Source organism: Catharus ustulatus, chromosome 9, assembly GCF_009819885.2.
Source record: "Catharus ustulatus isolate bCatUst1 chromosome 9, bCatUst1.pri.v2, whole genome shotgun sequence".
In the NCBI taxonomy this organism is placed as follows: domain Eukaryota; kingdom Metazoa; phylum Chordata; class Aves; order Passeriformes; family Turdidae; genus Catharus; species Catharus ustulatus.
The window spans coordinates 29886517-29912835 of record NC_046229.1 but is presented as its reverse complement, the minus strand read 5'-3'; the positions used below and the strand labels follow the sequence as shown (position 1 = coordinate 29912835).

Sequence of the window (26319 nt, the reverse complement as noted above, 5' to 3'; positions counted from 1 at the left end):
TTTTTTTGGGTGGTGATATTTAATGGCATTAATGAGAAACCAGGCATAAAACAGGGGGTAAGTTATTTCATGCTTTCAAACTTAAATCTGAAAACAAAACCAAAAACCCCTTGAACCAAAACACTGTATGAACCTTAAGCTGAGGGGAAAAAAGCAGCAAGAGGAGCAAGTGTTGTGAAAATCCTGCAAATCACAACCACCTGGTTAGAGTAGTGAGACCCATGTAAATTAAAGAAGAACTGATTTCAGTTGCAGTGTTCAAAAAACAAACCTCCAAGACGCTGCCCAAAGCTCTAGTTAATAATTATTGCAAACAGCTTGGAGCCAGCCCAAATTGTCCAGGACTGTTGGATCCTCTCAGGGGTTCATGCATACCACAGTGATTATTGCATGCTTTTCCAAGCTCCATTGTGTGCTCTTGCTCGTGGGATGTGGTGCCTCTAGTGCTGAGCTGTGGAAATCTGTGACTGAGCTGTCTCAGCAGGTACAGTCATGTTTCTGCTCCTTGTGATCTCTCAGTCTATGGGAGCTGGTCTGAAGTGTGCTGGGCAGAACTAAGAAATGGTTTGTTGTGCCTGAAGCTGATGGACCTATAGAATATGTTGTAGAAATTATTCCGAGCATGCCTAAGTGCTGTTGGAGTTGCTGCTGCTGAGCTCTTCAGGATCAGAGGATATTCCAAAGCATCTCTCCTGCTCAGCCATGTTTCAGACACCTATGCTGATAACCTGATTAAAATTCAGAGCTCACTAACCTGGGTGTAGCCCTTTGGAACCAGATCTCTCCCACTTGCAGTTCTTCAGTCAGTTCAGAGCTACCATGTATAGAATGAGACCCTGGTGACAAAGAGTAATCTGGCAGTGCTTTCTGCATTGAGTTCTCTGTCCTTAGCACAGGTGAGGCTGAATTCTCTCTGCCAGTGTTGGTCAGTCTAGCAAAGGATCTTTGAGATTTGTGGGTTTTGAAGACAGGGGAGAAGAAGCTGAAGTAATAGTGATGAGGGAGGAATCTGTCCTTTCAATAGCCTTTAATCCTACTAAACTACCAGGTCTGAGCACTACTTTGTGATTAGCCCATGCAGTTTGTTGTGCAGTTGCACAGCTTTACCCTTCTTTACCCTTCATACTTATTTTCAGTGAGGTTGTATGGAGGCAATCTTACCAACCAGTTATCATTAGTAAATAATCCTCATTTTCCTAACATGACATGGTTTTGCAGCCTTTGAAATAGGGTCTAGCTCCAACTGCAGAGGAGAGTGTATGTTACTGGGATGCTGCCAGATGGCCTCCAGACTTTAATTCATGGTGACAAGGCTTGTCAGCCCTTGGGGCAAGAAACCCTACAAGTATTTTTGCAGTGCCAGTCTGGAATATTCCCTAGATGTTCCCACATTGCAGGTGGTAACAGTCCTGTTACCAGTCCTGAGTTTAGCAGTAGGTTGAGAGAATCTGCATTTCTCAGACCTGCCTACCTTTCTCTGCTCCCACTGCATCATAACCCCACACATTTGAATATATATTTTTACCAGTAATCAGAATATAACTTGAGTTCTGCTGAACCATCTCTCTTCATTAACCACAAGTAAGAAACATAATAACTACAGCACGTTTTTGGCTGAAACATTTTGTTAATTGCTTATGTTAGTAGCATGGGTGAGTGAGCTGGCCTATTAAATATTCCAGTGGTTTTAAATAATGATTTAATTTTTGAAAGGTATTTTCTAGTAGCTGAGGGAAGTAAATTATTGTCTTGGCAGTCTGAGTATAACATATGTACTGGAGCAAAAGCTGTGAGGAAGGGGATCAGAAAACTGGGTAGTATGTCAGGCTGGTAGTTGTCACAGTAATTTCTGTGTTCTGCTCCAAAGATTTGGTTTTTCCCCTGTACATCTTTGAAGGTATTTTTATCCTTTTCTCTGTAGAGAAAAGGCATCACTATTTTTGAATTGTTGATAACCTGCCATTGGGGAATTGTATGGTAGATGTGCTCTACTGTTCCTCTTTTCCATTCATTGGGGGTTATCTTACTCACAGATCAGATCCTTAAAGAAATGGTGTTTGAAATCTTTCTGCCTCTTTGGAATGGCAAATGAGAGAGGCTGATATTTGAACACACTCATTTTGGAAGAGTTCCCATAATACTTTCTTTTGCCTTAATGTTTTTTCTCTGCTGGTACTGAGGGACAGACCAGCATCTGCCCATGGTGTAGGTAGAGTTTTTGAATTTTGTCCTGAATTGTTGTTTGTATTTCAAGTGTTGCTGTCTGTGTGCCCATGGTTGGCAAAGCAACATCTCCACTTCTTGTGGAATACTACACTGAGTAGCTCATGGATTGTCCTGATGGTCACCTTTGTGTATCCAGCTAGAGAGGAATGAGAATATTCCTGAAGCCTCATGTCTCTGAAACTTGATGCCGTTTGCAGCAGGAATAGCAAAAAACCCTCAGAATGTCCTCACTGAGGCTCCCACAGGTGCAGCTGGGAAAGGTGAGGCAGGCAATGAGTGTGGAACTCTGGTGACACTGTCTGATGTTCACCTCAAACACGTGGGGTGGAAGCACTCTGTGCTCTGTGCATGGAGACTGCTGCAGCTGTGTCTGCAGGAGCTTTGACTTGGCTGCCTGGCTTCTGACCATCTTCACTAAGTGACTAAGGCCCTTCTTTTCTGATATGGAAAGGGGACCATGGGGTAAACAAGTATTTCAGGTGCCTTGACTGGAACACATCTGTTCTACTGACTGCTAGAATCAAGATCAACACACTGAAACAGGCTGTCTTGGTTTAGGGCAAAATTTGAGAGGAAACTTCTGAACGGGGTCTTTTTAGAAAGCAGATTTAAGTGGCTCCTAATTGGTTTGGGAAAAGATTTTTTTGGAGAAAAGTGTCAAAAAACCTATTTATTTAACAAGTAAAGTAGTTACAAGCACAAAAAATGAATAATATTAAATAATAAAACCTTCCTGTGTTTTGAAGAGATGGCAAATTTAGAAGTCCCTCTCATGAGCTGTAGGTTGGCTCCTTTAGTCTCCCATCAGTCCCCCCAGTGCTGGAATGCAGCATCCCAGGCCCTGGTGAGCCACAGGTGTGAGCTCCTGGTGTTCTGTGTTTTCAGCTCACAGCAGCTTTGAAAGTTCTAAGAAAAAGAAAAGCCTGAGGAACTTTTCTGCCTGAGCTAGCCAAAAATCTAACTAAAAGTAAAGGAGAGTTCTCTCCTGCTGTCCATCTGTGCTGCAGACAGCACAGTCCATCCAGGAGAAGGAATGCTGAAGCTCTCTATTTCTGTGTTTTGAAAACAACCTCCTCAGACATTTTACTGCTTCTCCTTCTTCCCCCCTTCACCCTCAAATCTGGTTTGAAAAGTGTAAAAAAAAGGGATAAAATTTAGTATTATAAAGTCACCCCAGAACACAGGCTTAGAAAGAAATCATTTGAGTTGATGTACCTTTGTGTTCTGTTAAAGTGAAATTTGTTGTTTTTCCCATTCATGAAGTCACTTAAAACGTGGGAGAGACTGAATATGGAAGGAGAATGGTAAAAAACATCAGTGTAAAAGATGGCAGGGAATAAGGGATGTTCTGGTTTAATAAGTGTGGGACTAATCAGTGGAGATGAGACTATGTACAGTATCTCTTTTGTTTGTTTTTGTGTAACTTCTGGTCAATCTTAGGCCATTGATAAAGGCTGTGAAAATGGACTGCAATTTTCATTGGTGTGAGTAACTTTTCTGTGATCCATCATCTGTTACAAGAGACATCCCATGTGCTAATGCATGTTTCTGAGCATATCTAATGTGCTGTCTGTTTATCTGAATTTTTTCATTTCCCACTTTTGCAATGCCCTTTTATTTTTATTGCCTGGCTAAGAAGTGAGAAGTAAACTCAGGGTAGTGGTTTAAACATTTTGCCAGAAAGACTAGTCTTGTAACTAAAACATAAGATGAAAAGTTAAAAGCTATTATTGGGTTTCTGATTTTACTGTAACTTACTGTAAAGAGATACTGTCAACATAAAATCAGACTTCAGGCTGCAATTCTCTTATCTCTTAGATGCAAACAAAACTTTACCATAATGAAAAAGCTAAGGCAAGAAAAATCTCCCGTTTTGACATTGTGTATGTGACAGCATTTTGAAAAGTAGCAATTCCTGTCCTGAATCAGATCAGTGTGTTTGTCAAAGCAGCAAATGCCAGATGCTCAAGAGGAGCTAAATCTAATAGAGTGCTGCAGCCCCCACAGCAGACGGCTGGGCAGCATTTGGCTCCCTCCCTGGCTTTATGGAACTTTATTTTCCTTGCATGGGTTCCTTCTTCCTTTCCTAATGCAGCTGGGAACATCCATAGGAAAGGATTTCTTGAGTCACACTGAATTCTCAGTCTCAAGGATGCTTGGCATCAGTGCAGGTCATAGCTTAAGTATGTGCTTTGTTTAAAGAAACTTCTGTTTATCAGCTTTCACAGAGGAAATGCAACAGTCAGTGACTTGTTAGATTTCATCTTCTGTTTATATTGGAGAAAACAATATTCACAAACACAGAAAATTCATGTTAAAGCTACAGAACAGTAGGTGGGTGCTTAGAGAACAGGTAGAACGTTGCACTACTGAATACAGTATTGGAGGTTTTTTTTGTTTTAGATTAAAACATCAAATACACATATCTTTGGTTGCAAACTCACTGATAAAAAACTGTACATCTTCCCTGTAAGACTTCCATGTAATGATTAATGTTTATGGAGAGTGCCTAGCTCCATTGCAAAAGACATAAAGATATAAACCAAATACTTGCTGAGCATTGAAGTGCCAGTGGCCAGCAGTGGGTTAAAAATCCTGCACATTTTTGGTAACGTTAGAAGCCCTGATGGGTGGAGTAGGCAATGGGCGTTGTAGTGTGGATGCTTTGCTAACCCTTTGCTGTGCAGCTGCAGGACAAGCACACTGAAGCCATGGCAAAGGGGATTCTTGGGGAGCTCTGCTTCTAAAACCCTTCTCTGTGCAGGACACATTGAGTGATTTCTGCTGCAGGAGGAGCAAGGATTTTAACTGTTTTCTAATCACTGGCTTTTTCTGGTAAATACTGTAGAAAAAGCATTGCAAGAACAGCTTTAAAGAGTTAGGAAAGCTCGTTAGCAACCAGTTGCCAAAATATCTGTTTCTACATACTCTACACAAGTTAGAATAATCAAATTAAATGAAAGGTGGTTTTTGCATCTGGTTTTGGATCTGGAAGTAAGTTGATACAGACAGATTCACTGGACAGTTTAATTGCTGTAATAAATTTGCAGTAAACCTCGTGAAAATAATATTTTCTTTTTTCACTGTGAAGACAGATACATCCCTACATAAAGAGAAGCTGGCTTCCTCCTTTGTCTCATTGTTGACAACTGTAAATTTTCAGTTCAATTTTTGTAATGGGTAACTACACATAAGAAATCCCATCTGTATGAAATACTGTGGAAAGTGTAGGCATCCACAGAGATGGTCAATAAGCTGTGCTGCTAACAGCAGAAACTCTAGCAAGAAATGTCTTTTTCTTGTGCTTTGTGAAAATAGCCTCTGAAGATTCCACACGGGTGCTTTGTGGGAGGGCATTCCACACTGTGGGAGCAGAACGAGTGCCTTTAGGCATCTGAGGTCAAAATGTGGACAAGGACTTCAGACATTTATAGTTTGTTTCTCCCTGCTTACAAAAAAAAATCCTCATTAGTTTAGGGACAGTTTGTATAGCAAGCTTAAGTTGGGATAACCAAGACTTTATTGGCACAAGTCTACATGAAACACAGAATTCTAAGTTCTTCATTATTTCCATCAGGATCTTCTTTGCTGTGTACAATACACAAGTTTCTGTAGCCTTCATGTGAGACATGAGAATTGATGCTTTTCTGTAAATTATTTGCCACTGAAATGATGGACCAACACCCTACTGTACCAAATGGAAAAGATGAGTAGCTGCTCCTGGGCTAGGCTGGTGCCCAGCCAGGAGGGGATAAATTAAGGCGTGGTGCTTTATTTCCCAGAGCCTTGAGCCCTTTGCTTCTGGAGCAGACCCACATGTTGACCAGGTGCCTCTATGGATTGAGTCTCTGCTCAGCTGGACTTGCTCCTCCTCCCTGGGTTTGGTTTGAACTTGCAGTTTATTCCACAGAGTGGAGGTTCTCATGCTGGATGAGCACGAGGTGCTGGTGCCCTTCAGCTCCACACAAACAAGAAGTTGCATCATTCCTGATAAACTGAGTTTTAGTTCTTGTGTTAGAGCTCCTGTCTCATGTCCCTGTCTCCATCACCTCTGCCAAGCTGTGTCTGATGCACCACCCTGAGCACCTTCCTGAGGAGCATGGGACAGGAGCTGGGGCTTGAAAAAGCTCTGGAGAGAAGGAGCTGGTGGATCCAGACCTAGAGCATGGAAAATTGTCTGCACCAGGGTGGAGCAGAGGGGAAAAGAGAAAATGCTTGCAATACAAAAGCCTTTGAGACTCTCAGGCTTTCCTTTTGGTGAAGTGTGGCTGTTGTCTTGAACAGCAGAGATGCTGCTTGCAGTGTAAGTAGCAGAGTAGGAGCAGGGCATAGTTCCAAGGAACTCTTGGGCATTTTAAGTCAGATTTGCTGATTTGTTCTCTCTGTAATTTAGATAAGAGGTTTACACATATCATTGCAGAATTCTCTTATGACTTCAGGCTGTTGATTTAAAGCTGTGACACTTGAGAGAGAGCTGAAGGAATGGGGTGGGGGCTTAACTGAACTTTCAGTTTATACTAGTGCTTCGTTTTTCTTTAACTTAATTTTATTTTCCTAATATCTAGCCATAATAAATTTTAGTGACGTGTAATGTAAAAGAAGGATTGAACACTGGAGCTTTCTCAACATCTCAACATTGCCTATTAATGGGTTTCCCCACCAAGCAGTAGGTCAGCTTTTTCCATGGTGTGTCTGATTTAGTTAAATTAAGTTCTCTACCATGAATCTGTATCCTGACCACTGGTGATGGTGAGGCACGTGTTCTTTGTTGCTTTATTGCATTTGGGAATGCTCTCTGTTTTGCCAGCCCCACACCAATCCATGTGCTTTTGATATGAAAGATGATGCTTTTCCTATGATTTTCTGTCCATCTCTCTAAACAAGAATATAAAGATATGTCAGTTTTCCAGAGGAATTATTCCATTAGATCTTTGTTAGATCAATTAAGTAGTACATAGTTTTGATTCTTTGTTAAAAATTTCTAGCTTTTCCTGTTTGTGTGCCATTACTAAGTCAGTCTACAGGTATTTTAGATAACTGTGCAGCAGTTTCTTCCATAATCTTTTCCTAACCTTATTCCCACCTCTACAGCCACTTTCTCCAGGTCACCATGTGTTATACTTATCAATTGGTCTTTTTACTTTCTCATTTTCATTTTTGAAGTGCTCTGAACTTCTTTATAGCTGTCCTTACTAGATTCTGCTCCCTTCCAGCCCCACCTCCCCTTTGGGACATCAGAGAAAGGAGTGTTGTGATTCTGTAGTTAACAGTTCTTTTTGAACAAGTGCAGAGGAGGCAGTTGAGATGCTCAGAAGGCTGCAGCACCTTTCCTATGAGGACAGGCTAAGGGTGTAAGGTTTCTGCAGCCTGGAGAAGAGAAGGCTCCAGGGAGACCTTAGAGCAGCTGAAGTGTAACTTAAATGAACTCCAAGAGAGCTGGAGAGATATTTTTGACAAGGGCTTGGAGTGATGGGACAAGGAGGGATGGCTTTAAATTGATAGAGAGTGGGTTTAGATCAGGTATCAGAAAGAAATCCTTCCCTGTGGGGTGGGGAGGCCCTGGCACATGTTCCCAGAGAAACTGTGAATGCTCTACCCCTGGAAGTGTCCAGGGCCAGGCTGGACAGGGCTTGGAGCAACCTGGGATAGTGGAAGATGTCCTTGCCTGTGGCAGGGGGTGGGAATGAGATGAACTTTCAACTCCCTTCCAACCCAAACCATTCTATGGTAAGATTTTTTCCTTTTGAGGCAGTGCTGTGGATGTTTGTGTGAGGGCAGTGAGGATTTCTTGAACAGCAGAGTAAGCTGAGAATTTGCAGCCTAATTCAAATCAATTAGAAATGTTTTTTTATGGAACTCAGTGCCTGACACCAGTCAACTTTTGTGCTAAATGATCCACATCATGAAATAACGAAGACTTTTTGGCTGTGTTGTTTAAGCTGAGAGAATTTAGTATGCAATGGTAATAGAGTATAATTATTTTAGATTGAGGGGCATGTTATGGTATATAAAATTTTCCTCCTTTCCAGTGAGCAGCAGAAGAATTCCATAATGTGCTTCTTTTCAAGGTGACCTTGTGTCTTAGTGTTCTGAAAGGGTTTTGAGATTTTGTTTATGCCTGCAGAAATATCAGAGGTCACAGATATCAGAGGTTCCCATCTTCTCTTTTAGGAGCAGGTAGTGCCAGTTTTGTAGGAGTGCAGTGTACAGTTCCAGTCACTTCACAAGCAGTGCCCTTCTCTGCAGAAAGCACCTACAAGTGGTGGTCTTTGTCCACACACTAACTGGCCAGAGCTGTCTTTGCATTTCTGTAGTTTCTAACTTGAAAAACACTTCTTACACCAAACGTCTTTTGCAGGAGATGTGGGAGGTGAATGGGAAAAGGAAGTGAGTGCTAGAAAAAGAAGGGGACTGGGATTCACCTGGAAAGGCTCTCTGCAGCTGCCAAGTGAATTTGATTTGAAACCACAGTTTTGTCTTCTTAATCTAAACTGTCTTTTTCCCCTTCTGAATTAGGTTCTCCCCACCCTCAATTCCAAAGTGTAATTTCAGGGCAGATTGAAAAGCATTTTGGGGTCTTCTGTTTCCATTAGGGAATGTGAATTTATTTCAAATGTAAATTTTCCAGGCTTACAACACTTGGTTTGGGGAGGATTTTTTTTTCTTTTTTGAGTAATGGCAATTAGTTCTGTAATGCATTTATTTAAATATACATGCATTTAGCCTTGTCTATTGTCATGTACTTTTTTCCTGGGAATTACTAGTAATTATATTTTGGTAATGTATTAGTATAATACCCTCATTATTTCAAGCTATTTCAGTATAATGTATTATTAGACATTTAAAACAAATCTAAACTGCTAGACAATCTAGTTTTTGTAACCTTGGGAATATCCTCAAAGGAGCACAGAATGTTATTTCAGCGAAAGGAATGAATTGAGACAATAATTAAAATATGCATTTAGTTTGAGTAATGTAAATGCAAATAATGGATCACAGAAAATCACATTGCTGAATACGATGTTAAAATAGCGCTTGGGCAGACAGAGAACACTTTTAATGAACTTTTTATTTCAGTATTTTATTTCAATACTTTTGAGGCTTTAGAAGGCCAGAGGGGAGCTAGCTGAATTGCTTCCTTTGTTTTACATTGTATTTTTAAAATTTTGTTGCATGGACAACTTTGCAATAAGCTGTCCTCTCTGCTTTGTATCTTTGAGTGTCCTGAAAACAAAATGTTTTGTCTAAAATGTTCTTTATTGCTTTAGAACACATTCAAGGGTGATCTCTGATAACAGAATTAACTGTGTGAAATATATACAGCTAATAAGATGGTTTACATGAGTAAGGCTTAGTTGAATGAATTCAGTTTTCAGAATCCATCGTAGAATCAGCTTTGTGAAAAATGATAGACTTGGGAGTTTGATAGTTTCACTGTTCTAGATTCCTTACTGAAACTGCATTTTGTCCTTCATTTGGAAGTTAGCTATCTTATTTTCACTTGGATTTTTATTGTGACCATGCTGCTTTCCCATGGAAACACTCTCAAAATGTCAGTGTTAGAAAGCAGTTGTAATAGATTTTTGCAGCAGCAGTTCCTCGTTGGTTGCAGTATCTGTAAAAGCTAACGACATGGAGCAGTAATGGAGTGAGTATATCTTTCAAAGCACAAGTAACTAGTAATAGGGGTGTTTTGACATAGTGTTTAAAGAAAAAAAAACCCATGGAATTTGGTTTCCTGCCCAGAACTTTGACTGACTGTCTGGGAATTCAGTGCCGTATGTCAGCGTTATGTAGAGCTGGTGTACGTACACTGCAGTGATTCTTTACAATTGTTACAGTGTCCTGCAAGTTTAGGGCCAGGGAATTGATAGTCTCCAATATTTTGAGTCAGAATTGACAGAGACTTCCACTGTTGAGGAAGTGCTGCACAGTAAATATTTCCCTTTCTTCCAGAGAGGCAGCGATGTTCACCTTCCTTGTCCACATACTGTAAAAATTCACCATTTTTGCAGGCATGGTTCAACTTTTGGATTTCAGTGCACCTTTTTTGTTGCCTTCTGTGTTTGCAATAATTACTTTTTGCATTATAATTGTTTGTGTGGAGTTCTCAAGCTCCTGGAGACTTTCAAAGCCCTCATATCTTTCTGTGAAACAGCTGAGGTTCAGCATGTGTAGCCAGTGCTGCTGAAGCAAAACTTTACACCTTGTTTATTGAATCTTTAAAAATCTTATTTTCATAATATCACTTCAGCAACAATAGCTATCCAAGCTGCATGTTACACATTTTTAGAGCATGATGTAGATAGCTCTTACAGCTATTGTGATCATTGGTAAGAGATTTTTTCTTTAGGAAAGAGCTCCTTTCTAATTGTGCTCTTGGGGAAGCCAACTGACAGTATCTTAACAAAGATGATTAAGTAAATGCAGGTGTTTGTCATCTTAACACAACTTTCAGTCTACACAATGGTGTATTCAGTGTGTATTTCCCTCCCTAAGCAAACAGTGTGGAATAAAAGAGGGTGTTAGGTATGAATCAGAGTAGTAGTTGATTGCAGGAATCCAGACAAGGGAGAACTGGAATTCTTTAAAGATGATGTTATTTTATACAGAGGAGAAATGACATATTTTTAAATGTCACTGCAAGAGAAGACAAAGTTTGGCATTAGTCTGGATGGGAAGAGATATGGAGAAAAGTAGAAAAACAATTAAAAAGACTTTTGAGTTATTAGTAAGCTTTTTATTTTGGGCTAGCCAAAGAATATGACTGTAAGATTCTTAAATCTGGCATTTAGTGAGAACCTCATCCCCCGTGCAAGGGCCAGGGAAGTGCCTCCTCCCAGGTGCTGGAGATACTCTCCTTGCCCAGCTCTCCGTGCTTGTCGCTGCCAGCGATGACCATGGAGTCTGTGCTGGGCTCAGAGTTTGGTGCTGCTTTGCTGAGAGTCAATGTGGCAGCCGGAAGCATCCCAGATGTTGTGTCCTGACTTCAGCCCCCCAATTCCCCCCATGCAGTGCTCAGTGGCAGTCCAGCTTTGTTCCTGGCTCTTGGCTGTGACAGTGCATGATCTGCCTCTGCACAAACCTCTGCCTGTTGCCTCTGACTTGGAGAAACTGATCCCACATGGCTGAGGATGTGCTGTTGATGCCTTGGAGGCTAGACAGAGTTAGAATATAAAGTAGGTATTTATTGAAAGGCCTTCAAGGAGTAACACCTTGGGCAGTACACCCAAGGTAGATGATGGTACACCCAAGATAGATGATGGTCATGAGTTTTTCAGACAGATATGAGTTTGGTCTGTTTGCACATCAGAAGTTAATTGAGAAGTCCAATTACAGCTTCAGGTAATGAAGTCATTTACTTCGAGTTTTCACTGTTGTTCACACCTCTCAGGGCCTGAGTTTCAAGCTGAGAGAGAAATTGTTTTGTCTGAATAAAACAGGAGAACAGTAGCTGACAGGCTGTGGAATTTTAGTTATACACTAAAGCAGTACAGGATCTGAAAAATATAAAAGCTAAAACTTAAGGCATCACTGTGAGTTGGTGCTTGCAGAGTGTTTGTTTGCCTGCTTCTGCTCGGCTGCAAAGGTGGCTTTGGATGATCTGTCCTGGACGTGGCACAGCCTGCTCTGAGCCTGCAGGAGAACTGCCAGCAGTGCCAGGGATGGCCAGACCCCAAGGCTTTGGTGTTAGGGGTGTTATCCTTCACTGAGATTCAGCAAGGGAACGAGGGTGGGCTTGGATGGAGCTGACAAAGGTGATCTTCAATAAATAACCCAAGGTCTCCCACCACACGAGAGGCAGGGACAACACTTGAACAGTCCGTGGTTATTTCAGTTTGAGGATGTCTCTGTCCTGCAGAGGGGTTGCTGTGTCTTTCCCCAAAGTGTGCTACCCTCTGCTGGGGTACCTGCCTGAGTTCAGCACCTGCCAGGCTCTTTGAAGGGAGCACATGGCCAAGGCAGTGGAGTGTGTCCCTCTGTTTCAGGTGGGTGTTTTTAAAGTGTGCTGTGGGTTGACATACTTTTCCTTGGGGTGATGCTAGAACAGGCCCTCTGTTTCCTGTATTATACTGCAAGAGAAGGGAACAGCTGAGCAGCACAATCAAAATTATTTGCAGTGTGTCCAGTGTCCTTCATGGAAGACACTTCTGTCTGTGACAAACTAACATACAGTTATCAGGAAAGAACAACACTTGGACATTTGCATCTGCGGATTAAAACCCATCATATCTGGCAGCTCTCCACACACTTCCCTCTGCACACAGTCCTGATGGTAGGGATCAGGAGGTATCCAGCACTGCCTGGCACCTTGCAGTCACCTTTTTTGATGGCAGTAACTTTGATGGAACAAAGCTGGTGAAGGAGCACAAGTTATGTGAGGAGATGCTGAGGGATCTGGGGTGGCTCAGCCTGCAGAAAAGGAGGCTCAGAGATGACCTTATTGCTCTTTACACCCATGTCAAAGGAGGCTGTAGCCAGATAGGGTCAGTCTCTTCTCCCAGACAAGAGGAAATGGCCTCAAGTTGAACCAGAGGACCACTGGATCTTTGGGAAAATTTCTGTTTTCTTAGATGCTCTACTAACCAGTTTTTTCACATTCCCATGCTCCTGTTTGTCAGGTTCCCTTTTTTTGAGTTGAGTCAATCCCCACCCACATTTCAGTACTCACTGGGCAGGTTATGGACATTCAGAGGTGACTTCTGACTGAGGAGGGTTTGAGAACAGAGAAAACATAAGGTCAGTTTGAGGAGCAGCTTTGGCTCTGAGCTTCAGGAGTGCTTCATTCTGAGACAGCTTCATGGGAACATTCCTGATGAATATTTCTAAGTAGATTTCAATCTAATATTGGTTTCCAAGGACAGAGAGCTACAGGTTTTCCTGTGCATCACTGTAATTATTTTAGCATATCTTTTATCAAATTCTGAAACATACCTCAAAACCCTCCCTTGAAGATTTGATGGCATTATGTGACTTAGCATTTGAAGGTAATGTTTTTGATATGAAGTAGAAATACTGCTGGGTGGTTATGGTGTATTCAGTTTTCTTTGTTTATTAGTTGGAGGAACATCCCCAGGGCTACTTATTTTACAAAAAAAAAATCCCAAATATGTTGTTGTGATAGGGTGGTCAGGTGATTTTATCACTTGTGTTACAATTCAACAGTTTTTCTTTGATGAAATTGATAAGCTAGAATATATTTATACATATGATGTAGAGCAAGGAAGGAGATAGCTTCAGACAGTTGTCTCTGAAGTTAATGTTTTCCATGACCCAAATATCTTGGCTTGATTTTAAAAAAAGAAAAAAAAGAAAAAGCTGAAATGTACCTTTCAAAAAGTGCTGCTATTAAAAAAAAAAAAAAACCACAACTAAGGAGGGGTGCTGAGGGAGAAGTCTTGACACCAGAAGCTCTGTCACAGCAGAGCTTCTCTCGGATGTCTGGAAAAAGTCTTATACTTCTGGGATGCTTTCCAAAATATTTTCAGTGACCATTGCCACAGGCGTGAACTTCTTAATGCATTTTGCAGTAATCTCCAGCACAGTGAAATTGATTGCTGTCTGAAAGCTTTTAATGATAACAAGCAAGCAGGGCAGCCTAAGTGCCATGAGCTAATTTGCCTGTGTGCCTTATGTTGCATGTTTAGAGTCCTGCAGAGACAGATGCATCACCTCAGGAAAATCCTGCTTAATGTTTTTTACAGAATTATGTAATTGCATATTTATCATTTTACATCTTGCAGGAAAGATCTTTTTTTTTTTTTTTCTGCATACATAAAGGATGTAGGGTCTCTGGAGATACTTCAGTTGGTACCCAGGGAAAGGTCTCTGGTGGCTTCCTGAGTTTGAGTTTTTCTAGGGTTCACTTTATAGAAACTGAAATAGATAAAAAAGCCAGAGCAGTTTTAGGAAATGCCTTTCCAGCAGACAAAAAGGTTCTGTACCAAAGGTGCACCTTCTTCATGTGCCTACCAAGGAATGACAGGAAGCTAATAAATGAAAGATGCTCTTTGTACCTTCAAGTTAAGGGCATTGAAGCTGAAAATACAGTGCAACCTTACGGGTTTTTTTATTATCTTAGTATTCCTAATGCAAGAGATCATTAGAACTAGAGAGGTTCATCCAGCCAGACCATCACCTTTCCAGGACTGAAATCTGAGCTGCATTTCAATGCAATTCAAAGAGGTTTCAATAATTATGTTTTTTCTGTAAATAAAAAAAAATCCCACCATCAAAACATGCACACACATATATATATATATAGATATAAACCATATACATATATATAAAACCCACAATATTTTTAAACACACACATGTGTGTGATAATCAGAATTGTTAAGGCAAACAGAGAAGCCTGATCTCACAGAGCCTGGTGTGCCATTGTCCCTCTGTGCCAGCACAGACATGCTGCTCCAAAGCCCTTCATCCTGCACTGCTGCTCCCACAAACCACTGTGGTTCTTGGATGCTCTGCAGAGGTAAGGAGTGAAAAACAAAAACTTGAGCACCAGCAGAGAAAAACAAGCTGTCCTAAGAATGCTTTGTAGCAAGGGATAAAAAGGTCAGGGGATACATTTATCCCCCTCTACCTTTGGAGCAGGCACTTGGCGCATCCAGCAGAATTTTTCCAGACTGTCACTGGTTCATCAGTCGGGGCTTTCTCTGAGTTTTAAATGCCAACATCCCTTCAGTTCAGAGGAATTGCTGGCTTCTTTCCCAGACAAGATTTCCCAAATTCAAAATGACCTTTCAAGATCCTAACTAATAGGAGCTAAACAGAGATTTCCTCTTCATCGGGCCCTTTCTCAGATTGATCCTTTTACTGACAGCACAGACCAGTGAAAGACCAGCCCTTCACTTGTGATAATAAACACCTCTTTTGGAGAGGGGCAAACTTAACACTGAATTTGTTATATATTCCAGGAACTATTGCCCTTGTGTTTGATGCACTGATTATGTAAAGGCAGAGGGGAGTACCGGTGCAATTAATAGATCTCTTTTTTTTTCTTTCTTTTTTTTTTTTTTTTTAATTGGTTGTTTATTTAATGCAGCCATTCAGACTCTGCAATGGGTTGCTTGCACAGTCCCCCCTCATTTCTGAGGGAAATGGGGGAAAGATGTGCAGCAACCCCATGGAATTAGGCAGGTACAGCAGGTTTGTCAGCTCTCCCCAAGGATTCTGTGCCCATCCTCTCTTCCAGGCAAGGAGAAGGAGGAATTTGGGGCTGCCTAGCTCTGAGCAGGCAGGTTGTGAGGTTCTGCTCTGGGGTGTGCTCTAGGAATTCAAACTGCAGCTTCAGCTCCCTGTGCAGCAAAATAGAGACAACCTATCCTGATTTCTTTCTGGGAAGTCTTGAAATGTGGCACAGTAGAAAACTGCTTTCTAAGAACAACCAGTGACCATTTCTTGTCGAAATATTTCAAATGCAGAGTTGCAAACTCTTGTTCTTCTATTTGTGAAGAAATTTGGGCAAAAGAAAAGTGCAGAAAAAAAAATATAATGCTGGTTCTTATGAAAGGAAGAACACACTGGGAAGTGAGCAACAGTCTGTAAAATGAACAAAAAGGCCAGACTAAGGACTGATTTGCTGTTTAGTCCCATAGCTGAATTCTGAAGGAACAGCACAGATATAACAAGGCTCTTAAATTTTTTTAATAATACATTGTGGAAAAACATACCAAAAGATTAGGAAAAATTGCAAGTGCCAGAAGTGTGCATAATTGCCTGAAAAAAGATAGTACAAATGCAAAATACAGAAAGATAACAACTGAAACCTGAAATAACTTGGTTGTATCATGAGATCTTTCTTTTAGCTGTGATTTCAGGTTTGACATTTTCAGCTTTGATTTGTATAAGAAACTCAATGTTTTGACCATGGCAAAAGATAAAGACTTGTAAGACTGAAGGAATATAAGATTTGGTATTTGTGCTCTGTGCCATGTGCTCTGTTCTCCTAACAGCCCAGCTTATCAGCCTGAGCTGTTGTCACATTTTTGTCATGAGTTTTTCAATTTGAAGTTGACTCTAGAAGACTGGAGGGGAGAGGTGCATAGGTGGAAGAAACATGTTCTCATCTGCGACTTATTAAGCTTTCTTTTACAGTGCTTTTCATAAAAAAGTTAGAATATTTAGGTATGCATTGTTTTTTCTGGTAAAGCAGCTCCTTCTTCATTTTATAGACATGTTAGAATTATGTTTTCTACATCTGTACCCAGGAGCATGCTCAGGCTTGAATCCCACTCTGCTAAGTAGGCTGTAATAAAATAACTTGCTTTATTTTTCTTCAGAATTTTGCAGTAGTGTCTGAGAATCTCATGCTTCATTTTTCAAAGCATGCTTTAAAGCCAAGTGTGGTGAAGCAGAGACCATTGTGAAGATGTTGTGTGGCTTTGTCAACTGAGAGAGAAATACAAACTGAAACAGAAACACAGGAAAATTCTCTTGGGTATATTTAAAGTCAGAATATGGTAAATTCTTGGATATTGATTTGAATTCTATGAGGGTTTCTATGAGGCATCTAAATAGTTTTCACTTTCATCAAATACCACAGAGCAGGCTGTTTGCACTGGCAGCCAGAGCTCTGAGGTGTAAACAAGGCTGAGCCTTTCCTTTTTGGGAGTAAACAGGCACAGACCACCAGCAGTTCCTTACACTTCTAGTATTTTTCTTCTTCTTTCTTTAACACAGATCACTCTGGCTCAGCAGGTTCACAAGCCACTGCTTCTTGTGTCTCTGTAGAATGTGGATACTGCTCTGGCCATATAAAATAGTACAGTACTATAGAATATCTTTGCTCTGGGATTATTTTCTGCCTCTGCTGCTTAACTGCTTTGCCAAGTAGTTGCTTGGCTTGGGTGTTCCACCTACAGGTTTTAGAGCCTTGATTACAGGATATTTAATGAATCCCTGCCATCACTGGCTGCTGGCAGAAACAAGGTGGAGCACAATGCCTGTGGGTCAGGTAACTATTATCCCCGAGTATGAATGCACAAACAAATCCAGAGAGCACTACAGTGTCAGTCTGGAAATCTAGTCCAGAGGCAGAAATGCAAAGTTTTTTATCTGCTGTTCTCCAGCTTTATTTTGAAGCTGTTCTTCCTCCATTTATGATTTTAAAGCAGTTCACTCTTTTGCCTCATCAATGCCTAATACTTGTTAATGCCTCATACTAATGGCAGAAGCATTTTGTGCGTATCTAATTTGCTCTCAGTGCACACAAATACTCCTCAGCTGATGCAGAGAATGGATCCTGCTGTAAACCAACCTTTGTTCCAACCTTCCCAGTGTGGCCTGTGCTTGATTTCTTTGAACTTAAGGTCCCCACACAGACAGGTTTTGGTTGGTGTCATGACCCTCCATTTCAAAGCTGGTGTTCTGTAAGGCATTGGTAAGTGGTGAGCAAACCAACTCAATTCTCTTGATGTAGCTGAAAGTGCAGTTGGGCCAGTGCTTGGCTCAGTCCTGTATTTCAGAACCTGAGCACTGTGTGCTTGAATTGTGCTGCATAAACTTTAATTCTGTTTTCTTGTGGAGAAGAGCCTGTGCTGCTGCTGCTGCCGAGCCTTAGCCAGCCTGAAGTGACAAAAGAACCACCTTTGATAACTGGAGGAAGCTGAAGTCATTTAACAATGTCTTTTCTTTGAAGCAAAGGAATTCTGTTATCATCCAGCTTACTGATGTTGTGTCCAAGGTTTCTTTTGCTGTTTTGACCAAGCCTGAAAGTTCCAAAAGCACAGAACGCTTTCTGAAGCGGTTTCTGCCCCTGGCTGAAAATGCAATGGAGTTCATTAGCCTGGAAGTGCTGGCTGAGACCCTGCTGGGGGAAGGGGAGCTGCTCTTGTATTTTTTGTATCCCTTGTGCCATTTTGGACTTGAGCAGTATTTATTTTTAGTACATTTAAACAGTGCAGAAGGAAGGGGCAGTTGTAATATGGCATATTTACATCATGCTGTCAGTTCCTGGCAGCTCCCTTGCCTGTTGGAGAACAGAATTGGTCCATTAAGGATGTGAGTGCTACTTATGCCCACGAGTGGTGAAACATCGTCTCCAGGGTGGGAAGGGCCTCCCCAGGCCAGCAGGTTCGTTTGTTTTTCTAAGGTGGAGTATAGGGAATTTTTTTCATGTCACAGGGACAGGAATGGGCCATTCTACCTCCCACTTTTTCCTTCTTCTCCTCTGCTCTGGAAAAAGAGAGGCGAAGTCTCTACGTGAGATCAGCATGTGCTGGTTTTTCCCCTCATGTCACGCTTAAGTTCTCTGCCCCTTTATAAAAATAAAAATCTATAAATAAGAAAGAACAAATGCTGAGGGGGACAAACTGGACCCACAGTTATGTGCATGTAATCACTCGTCGAAGTGTGCCTAGCCCCATTCCTCTCAGGCTTCATGCATTCCCTGTTTCTTATGCTGTCAGCTTCTCAGGATGGGAAACATGCACAAATAATCCTGGCTGGAGCTTTTTTTTTTGCCCTTCCATAACATAATATTAATTGAGCTTAGGCTGAAATGCTGGGCTCATCTGCTGTTGAATTAGCTCATTCTACATTTCTGTATGTTTTCCGCTGCTTTGGAGGGGAAAAAAATTGCAATGAGTTTTGCTGCCACTCTTTAATGTCCCAGTAATACCTTTCTCCTGGAATTGAGCAGTATTTAGCTCTGATCTCTCCTGTGTGACTCTGTTTGCCTCAAGCATAGGCACCCTGTGATTTCCCTTTCTTGGAAACTGCCCTGTCTCAGCATGTGGGTAGGAGGCCATGTAAATAAATACCAACCACTTCTTAGCCTTCAGTAGGCATTTCCTTTTTCCTGGTGGCTGCAGAAGAAACACTTTCTCACAGTTTGGCATCAAACATTTATATAACTTTCCTGCTTGTGGAATTTTTGTTTAGACAATCAGATTCTTGGTATAATTTTTTTCATCAGTTTCTATTTTTATTCATCTGTGGTTGCTTGGTTTGTCAGTAAATAGTGTCTGTCAGAAGAAACACTTCATCAGAAACTTCTGAAATTTTCAGTAATTGAATAATAAGTCATGATAAGCCTATTCTGTAATACTGAAAAATAAGTTTTAAAGAAAAAATTAGACTTATCTTGGAGTTTTTTCTTAGCTATGATGGAATATATCTACCCAAGTAGAATATATCTGCCCCAAATAATTTTTTTTATATATAACCTGCCTTAAGTTTTTGAAGTGGAATACGAAGTATCTTACATTGCCTTGCAGTCCAGCTTTCAGTTGAAAAAGAAAATACTTGCTTTTGATACAAAATTTAATATATGCTAGAATATTTTTCAAGTGTGTGTCCCTTTGTCATGGCAGCAGAGCTAATACATTGTTATCCTTTTATTTACTATACTAGTTAGGATATAAACAGCAAAATAGAGGATAAGTACTTATAGTTTGCATACATAAGTATTTTTTAGTTCTTTATTTAGGTTGTTTACTATTATTTATTTTTAATTGATAAATTATTGATGTACATGGCTTAGTTTTATTATCTCAGTGGTAATTCTCACTGAGTGGGTGATTGCTGGGGGAACCTCAAGGCTTCAGTCCATACAGATGCCCTGGAAGCAAATATAGATCTGAACTGTGATAAACAACTATAGAGGGGCATAGGACTAGAATCCTTCATGGGAGCAGGTGTTAGATGAGACAGTGATGAGTGTATCTATGTGTCTTCTTCTGTGAGGAATAATTTCCTGGGTGGTTAAGAGAGAGGTAGTTTCAGAATCCATCAAATGTATGTAATACATTGAATTTAATAACCTTTGTATTCAACAAGAGAATACAGTGTGAGTTTGTATCTCAAACAAGAGAAACTCTGCTTTTCCAGAAAGGCTTTTGAAATCTTTTTCCTCTCCTGAGGCCTGCTAGGAGGCTGTCTAGGAAAGTGAGCCTTTGTTGGCCATGTCACAGTATTTTTATAGTTTCACTCTAAGGGCCTTTCTCATCCAGCTTAGTTTTGCAATCTGCTGAAGCTCAGCCAAGATGAATTACATCTGCCCTCACAGAACACACATTCAGCCCAGCCAGGACATCTCCACATCTTCCAGTCCTGTGCCCTGCAAGTTGCTTGGTGTATTCTGGGAAACACATCCAGAGAAGACTGAGTCCTAGTTTGGTTTGTCCCTTTGTCCTGGCCCATGGCATACAATAAACTCTTGTCCCATGCATATTTTTTCCTTGAGCAGTGTCCCAGCCCAGAACACTTCAGGGAGTGCAGTGGTGCTGGACTTCAGAGCTGGCTCTGGTGGCTGGGCAGGGACCAGTCAACCTTGCTTTATGCTGATAAGGGACTCTAAAGGAATCAAAGCTCTCCAGCTTGGGTGATTTATTGAAGTTCTGTAGGGTCATTGGGTAACCAAATTCACAAAAACCCCATTTAGTATCCACTGAAGAATTCCAGGGCATAAAGCCTCTCTGCACTCTGCCATGGGGGCACCAACCTTAGCAGTAAAGCCTTAATGGCTTTTGGAAGTGTTGAAGTGTGCTGTGTAAATACCCCTGTGAGCAGTGTTATCCTGGAGTGCAAGCCCAGAATGAGGCCTTTGAGGATGCCTCTTGTCTTTGGATCCTTCTCTTTAACATCAGGTGTGTTTGCAAAGCAAACTGGAGAGGTTCGCTTCAATTTATCCATCAGTGCACGGACTTGAAGAAGTTTAACACAATGGAAACAGCTAATAATCTCAGGGTTTTTTTGTTCTGACATAATAAATTATCTTGGGAGTATTGCTAGTTCTTAATTGGAAGTGAGAGGAATGAAGAAACCTGGAAAAGGTGAAATTAGAGTGATTGTGCTGCAAATGAGGGTTGTGATGAAATTGCAAAGGAGTTGGCTACAGCAAGAGTGAATAACTCATTCCTATTTGGAGAAATAAGCTGGTTAGATTAGAGTCTGATTTTGTACATGGTATTATTTTGATTGGTTTGTATGGGTTTTGTATTTTTCACTGGCAGAGTGAAAGTTTGTGTGGGTTTATTGAATGCCATGCTTACATAATTAATAATAGCAACAAAGTAGAGATGAACTTATGTCACCACTTACTTCACTTGCTGTGCAGACATAAAAGAGTTCTTTTTTGATCAGACACTTTTATTTTAGTTAAGTCTGACCCTTGCCTTTTTAGAATTCAGAGGAATGAAAAATAACAAATGTAGATGTTTGTGTGTTTGAGGTGAACTTTTTTTATTAGGAAATGTTTTAAAAGGGTCAGTGAAAAACAGAACTGAAACTGAGGTTTCATTTCTCTTGCAGGTAGGTCTATGAAAGATAAGCAGACATTTAAATTTGGGTATTTCCTTATGATAACAAATGTACCAAGGTCATAACAGAGCTTGCTGACATCAGGCTTCTTCTCACACAGTGTTGTTTTAATCCATTTAATTCTAGGAAAAAGAGAAGAAGTATATGCTGCCTTTGGACAACTTGAAAGTGCGAGATGTTGAAAAGAGCTTCATGTCCAGCAAACACATCTTTGCTTTGTTTAACACAGAGCAGAGGTAAGAAAAGGTGCTGTTCTGCAGATACTTCTATCAAATGGGATCATTTTAATAACTGTGAGTGCACTTCTGCTGTTTCCACCATGTTGAGTAAGGTCTTGCTATCCTTGATTTATCTGCTGCTTTGCTGTTGCATAACCATGGGATGAGAGGCTGGTGTCCTCCGAGCCACTCGTGGGGTGAAACAGCTCCATGATGAGTCAGCCAGTCCTTCCTTATGGCTGAATAATCATCTCCTGATCCTATTTTTGTTTTATTTGGCAGTCACCTAGGCTTACCAAAACATTCATGACTTCTGTACCTTGTGACCAGATTCAACTGGTGTAAATCACTAAAGTCATTGCTTTTCACTTTCTCCAGTGGAAAATCTTGCCTGTCACTAATCTTGGGACTCATTTGATTGTTTGTTTGGGTTTAAACACTACTGAATGGAGAAAAATTAGATTCCTCTACTTCTCTAATTAATAAAATCTTTGCTTTTTAGTTTTTACCCACTTTTCTTCTCGGACTCCTCTCTGTTTTAAGTGCTGCAGGTGCTCTATGGAAGTTACTCCTGATGCACAGCCAGTTCAGATTACTGTGCACAAACAATTTCCTTAAACGTTACAAAAGACATAAAAGTGATGTGGAGTTTTTATTTTTTTTTTAACTGAGGAGGAGAGTTGCATTTGTAGCTGTTCCAGTGGAATTGTATTTTAGCAGATAAGGGGCAATTTCTGTAAGTTTTTTTTTGTCAGGCAAATAAGTAAACTGAATTGCAGGGGTAGCATGGACAGATATCCTTGTTTCCCTCTACTGCTAAATTCCTTCACACCTGCTTCTCCACCACATCACCAAAGCTTGGCATTACCTTCAGATATTCAAGATGATGAGGGCTGGATGTAGCTCTCTGCAGAGGAAGCTGTCTCTGCTCCCAAATTGGCCAGGAATAGTGGCCAGAATTTCAGAAGCAAGGAGTGCCCCTCCCTCCTGCAAATCAAAAGCAAAGCACGGGATTTCTGGGCTGTCAAGTTTCTGCTGACCCCAGAAATGTGAGGACACAATGTCAGGCTCAGCCTGAAGCAGCCCAGGAAGGTTCTGCCTGTGTCTGCTGCCACCTCAGCCAGCCTGCAAGGGGACGTGGTCTGCCAGGAGATGCCCTTTGAAAGCATGTCACACACATACTAGCTGGGAATAACATTTCAAATGCTCCACCAGTTGCATTTCTGGAGCACAGAAAAAAAGCTTTGAAAAGCTTTTCATGTTCTTAAAAATACAAATGATCTCTGGATGCTGGAAATGAATGTAATTCTGATGATTCTTGCTGTAGTTATGTGTGGATCATCCCAGTGTTGTGTTTACATCCATCAGGAAAGGTAACTTTGATAGCAACTGTCCATATTAGGTTACTTCCATAAGAAATTTGTTAATTTTAGCTCATTGTTTCTCCTTTGGCTTTGAATATTATCATCATCATCAGTATTAATCACTGAACTGCTGTGAAAATCCAAGAGAAGCATTTCCATTGGCAAGTTTGGGATTTATTTAGATGGTATATAGCTGGACATTGACATTTTCACTTGATCTTCATCTGTACTAGACATCAAGGATTTCAAAATCAGATGTCTAAAATGTTTGCCATGTCTGTAATAACCCTGCCTCTTTGGGATTCTGAGTAGACCCTGCAGCCTCTGCAAGCTGCTCTAAAAACATCCTTACATCCACATGGGCATGTTAAGACATGACAGCACAGCAGTAAGACCACAAAAGACCTTTCCCTTGGGAGAGGCAGATCATGGAATCAGTCTTGCAGCTTTAAGGGAGGCAGAAGTTGTTTTTGAAGAAATATTTATTGAATTCTAATTAAAACAGCAGTTTCTCTGTTACTGTAAACCAGCTGATTTTTGATATTTCTAAAAATCTGCCTCCTGGCACAAACTGATCAAAACAACATTAGTATCACTTTCCACTGAATCCTGAATTCATGGATGTGTCAGCAAAAACAGGAATATTGGTTCTGGAGTAGAGTGATCTGGCTGGGGACTCTGTCCCCTATCCCATGTTCTTAAGGAAACTGAAAAAGGGAATTGATAAAGATGCATTGAAATAAGAATTATTATTGTTGCTTTACTTTGTAGTAATCTGTTGAATTGTGGTTTCTCGTGTGTGTATGTGTGTGAGTGTGGCTTGCTTTTCAAAGATCATGTAAAAAATTAACTTTGTTTCTGGCTTTTTTTTTTTTTTTTTTTTTTTTTTTTTGGTTGGGGGTGGTGGAGTGGTTGCTGTTTTAATTAAAAAAACCTTAGCAACTGAGAAAGAAATCGACTTTCGAAGTCTACCCACTGAGGGTTCTGGTTATGGAACCATTTTGCAATTTAAGATGTAGATCGTTAAAGAACAAAGGCAAAATCATCTGTTCCAGCTTCCATGATAGCACAGAGATTATTTTGGTTTATTTTTTTCCTCCCTCCTCCCCCCCCCACAATCTACAGCATTTTTCGCCCTTACTATGAAATCTTTCTTAATGTTCAATTAAAGTATTTTAATTTTTAAGCAAAAAACCCTTTAGGAAAAGAATTTTAATAAGCTTGTTCTCTTTTTCATTCCCAGCCCCTCACTGCATAGGTATTTGCTCCAGCCATATGTTTCTGATACTGTACATTTCAATAGTTTCCTGGATTATGCACTGCATTTTTTCCACTTATGAAAACCTTTCCAGCCCTGAAATATAGTTACCAGGAAAATACTCATTTCACTGCAAAAACCATCTTGAGTTAGCTGGGACCTGGGGATAGATGGAGAAGGAAACTAACAGTATCTGTCATTTTGATTTACTGCAGAAGTCAACAGTTCTCTGACAGGAATCAAATGTGACTTGGTAATGCAGGGTAAATGGAGACTGTGACGATTGATTTCACAGTGAAGATAAATTCTCATGAAATGAACATAATTGTGTGTTTATGAAAAGGCTGTGTTGTGAAATAATTAAATTATTTTCATGTTACTTTCTAATTAAATCTTTAAAAAAAAAAAAAAGAAGGTGAGGGTGGGAAAAGGAAAACTTTGCCTGAAAATAGTTACAGTATTACTTAAAGAACGGGGAGGTTAGGTTTGTTTTTCTGCAAAGTAAGTAATACATTTAAAGGTTTTGAATGGGCTATTTACTTAATTTATAGACACCATGGAAGGCCTTTGCAATGGACTCCTCTAGTTTCCTTACCTTAGGAGAACTAGATATTAAAACAAAGTAAATTCAAGTGAGTGCCCTGTGATTCCTGGATGATTTCTGTGATCCAAAAATGCCTTTAAGTGACTGAAGTCGAGCTGTGGGTTCAGGCAGTGTGTGTCTAAACCTAAAGCTGTCAAGTGAGTGCTATTTTGTGTTATCCATTTTCTCCACAGGAAACTCGTGGCAAGTCTGTTTTTTTTTTTTTTTTTACACTGGAAAAAGACATCAAATATATTGAGTATTTAAAAATAATGATGCTATAGGAAAAGAAAGAATGTTTGCAGTACTGCTGTGGAGCTTAGTGTGAGGCAGTGTACATGTAGCCACTGAGTGACTTTCTAGGCAGAGCTAGAAATGGAGAAGAGAGGATTTTGTCAGCATCTCAGCTCACATTCAGCAGATTAACCTGTCATGTTGTCATTGCTGAGTGGGTAGGATTCTTGTTCAGAGCTCAAGAACAAAGAAAACAAATTCTGTCCATCCCAGAAAGTTGACTTTCCTTACAGGATTTAATTCCAAATGGTTGATTTATTCTCCATGTATTTCTTGTAAAAATTATTCACTTCTTGGTGCTTTTTCTGTTACCCAAGTACTGTAGTCTTAAATGTGTCTCCCTGAAGGATGTGTGCAGGTCCCAGCTCTCCATCCCCCTGAGAAGGGCAAGCACTCATTACTTCTCATGATCTCGCCCTGTCGATCCATGTGGAACTATTTTGACAGTGTGTCTGTTGTTCTAAAGTCATCTCTTGCCTTTGAAGTAGTGTAATTGCACCTTTTTCCTGATTTACTGGTCAAGAAATTGTTGTATTACTGTATTACAACTTCATTTATATAATACCTCCCTTTTAATTAAAGAAATGATGCTGAGTAAAAAAAGCTGTCTTCATTTGCTAGAAGCAGAGAAAAAGCTTCTTTCCACCTCTTCTCCTACTCTGGAGAGATGAATTCTCTTTTGTAGGAGTAGGGACTCTCCTAGGTACAGGCTTTGGGGGTTATAAGTGATAGTAGGCTGCAGTGTTTGATAGGTTGGTGAATTTTCAAGCCTTACTGGGAGCAGTATCCACAGAGTGAGGAAGGGTTACCTGGTGGAGAGTCCCTGATCAGAAGCTTTCTTCTGCTCCTCTTCAGACTCATTCCTTTCCTCAGAGCCAAAGGGGCAGGAGCAGAGTGTGAAATTCTGCCTTCCTTGCAGAGGAAGATGTTCTCCTTGTCTTCTGCTTTGCTACCCAACCAGGACCCAGATGAAAGTGTTGCTTTCCTCACCTCTGCACTTCTTTGTGACAGAGGGGTGTGAGGAGCGAGTGCAAAGCACAGAACTGGTCCTTTCATTTTCACAAGAGTGGGTTCCTGAGAACAAAATACCCCTCAATAATGCCAA

At 40.6% G+C, this 26319-nt stretch overlaps 1 protein-coding gene across 6 annotated transcripts in view; it reads left to right on the top strand.

Annotated features, from left to right (window-relative positions):
- The window catches only part of DNM3 (dynamin 3), a 166779-nt gene that overhangs the window by 81676 nt on the left and 58784 nt on the right, over positions 1 to 26319 (top strand). For all 6 annotated transcript variants that reach the window (XM_033067352.1, XM_033067351.1, XM_033067350.1 and 3 more), the window contains one exon: positions 21624 to 21733. In XM_033067352.1, coding sequence (XP_032923243.1) covers positions 21624 to 21733 — 110 coding nt within the window. The remainder of the gene's footprint in view (positions 1 to 21623; positions 21734 to 26319) is intronic.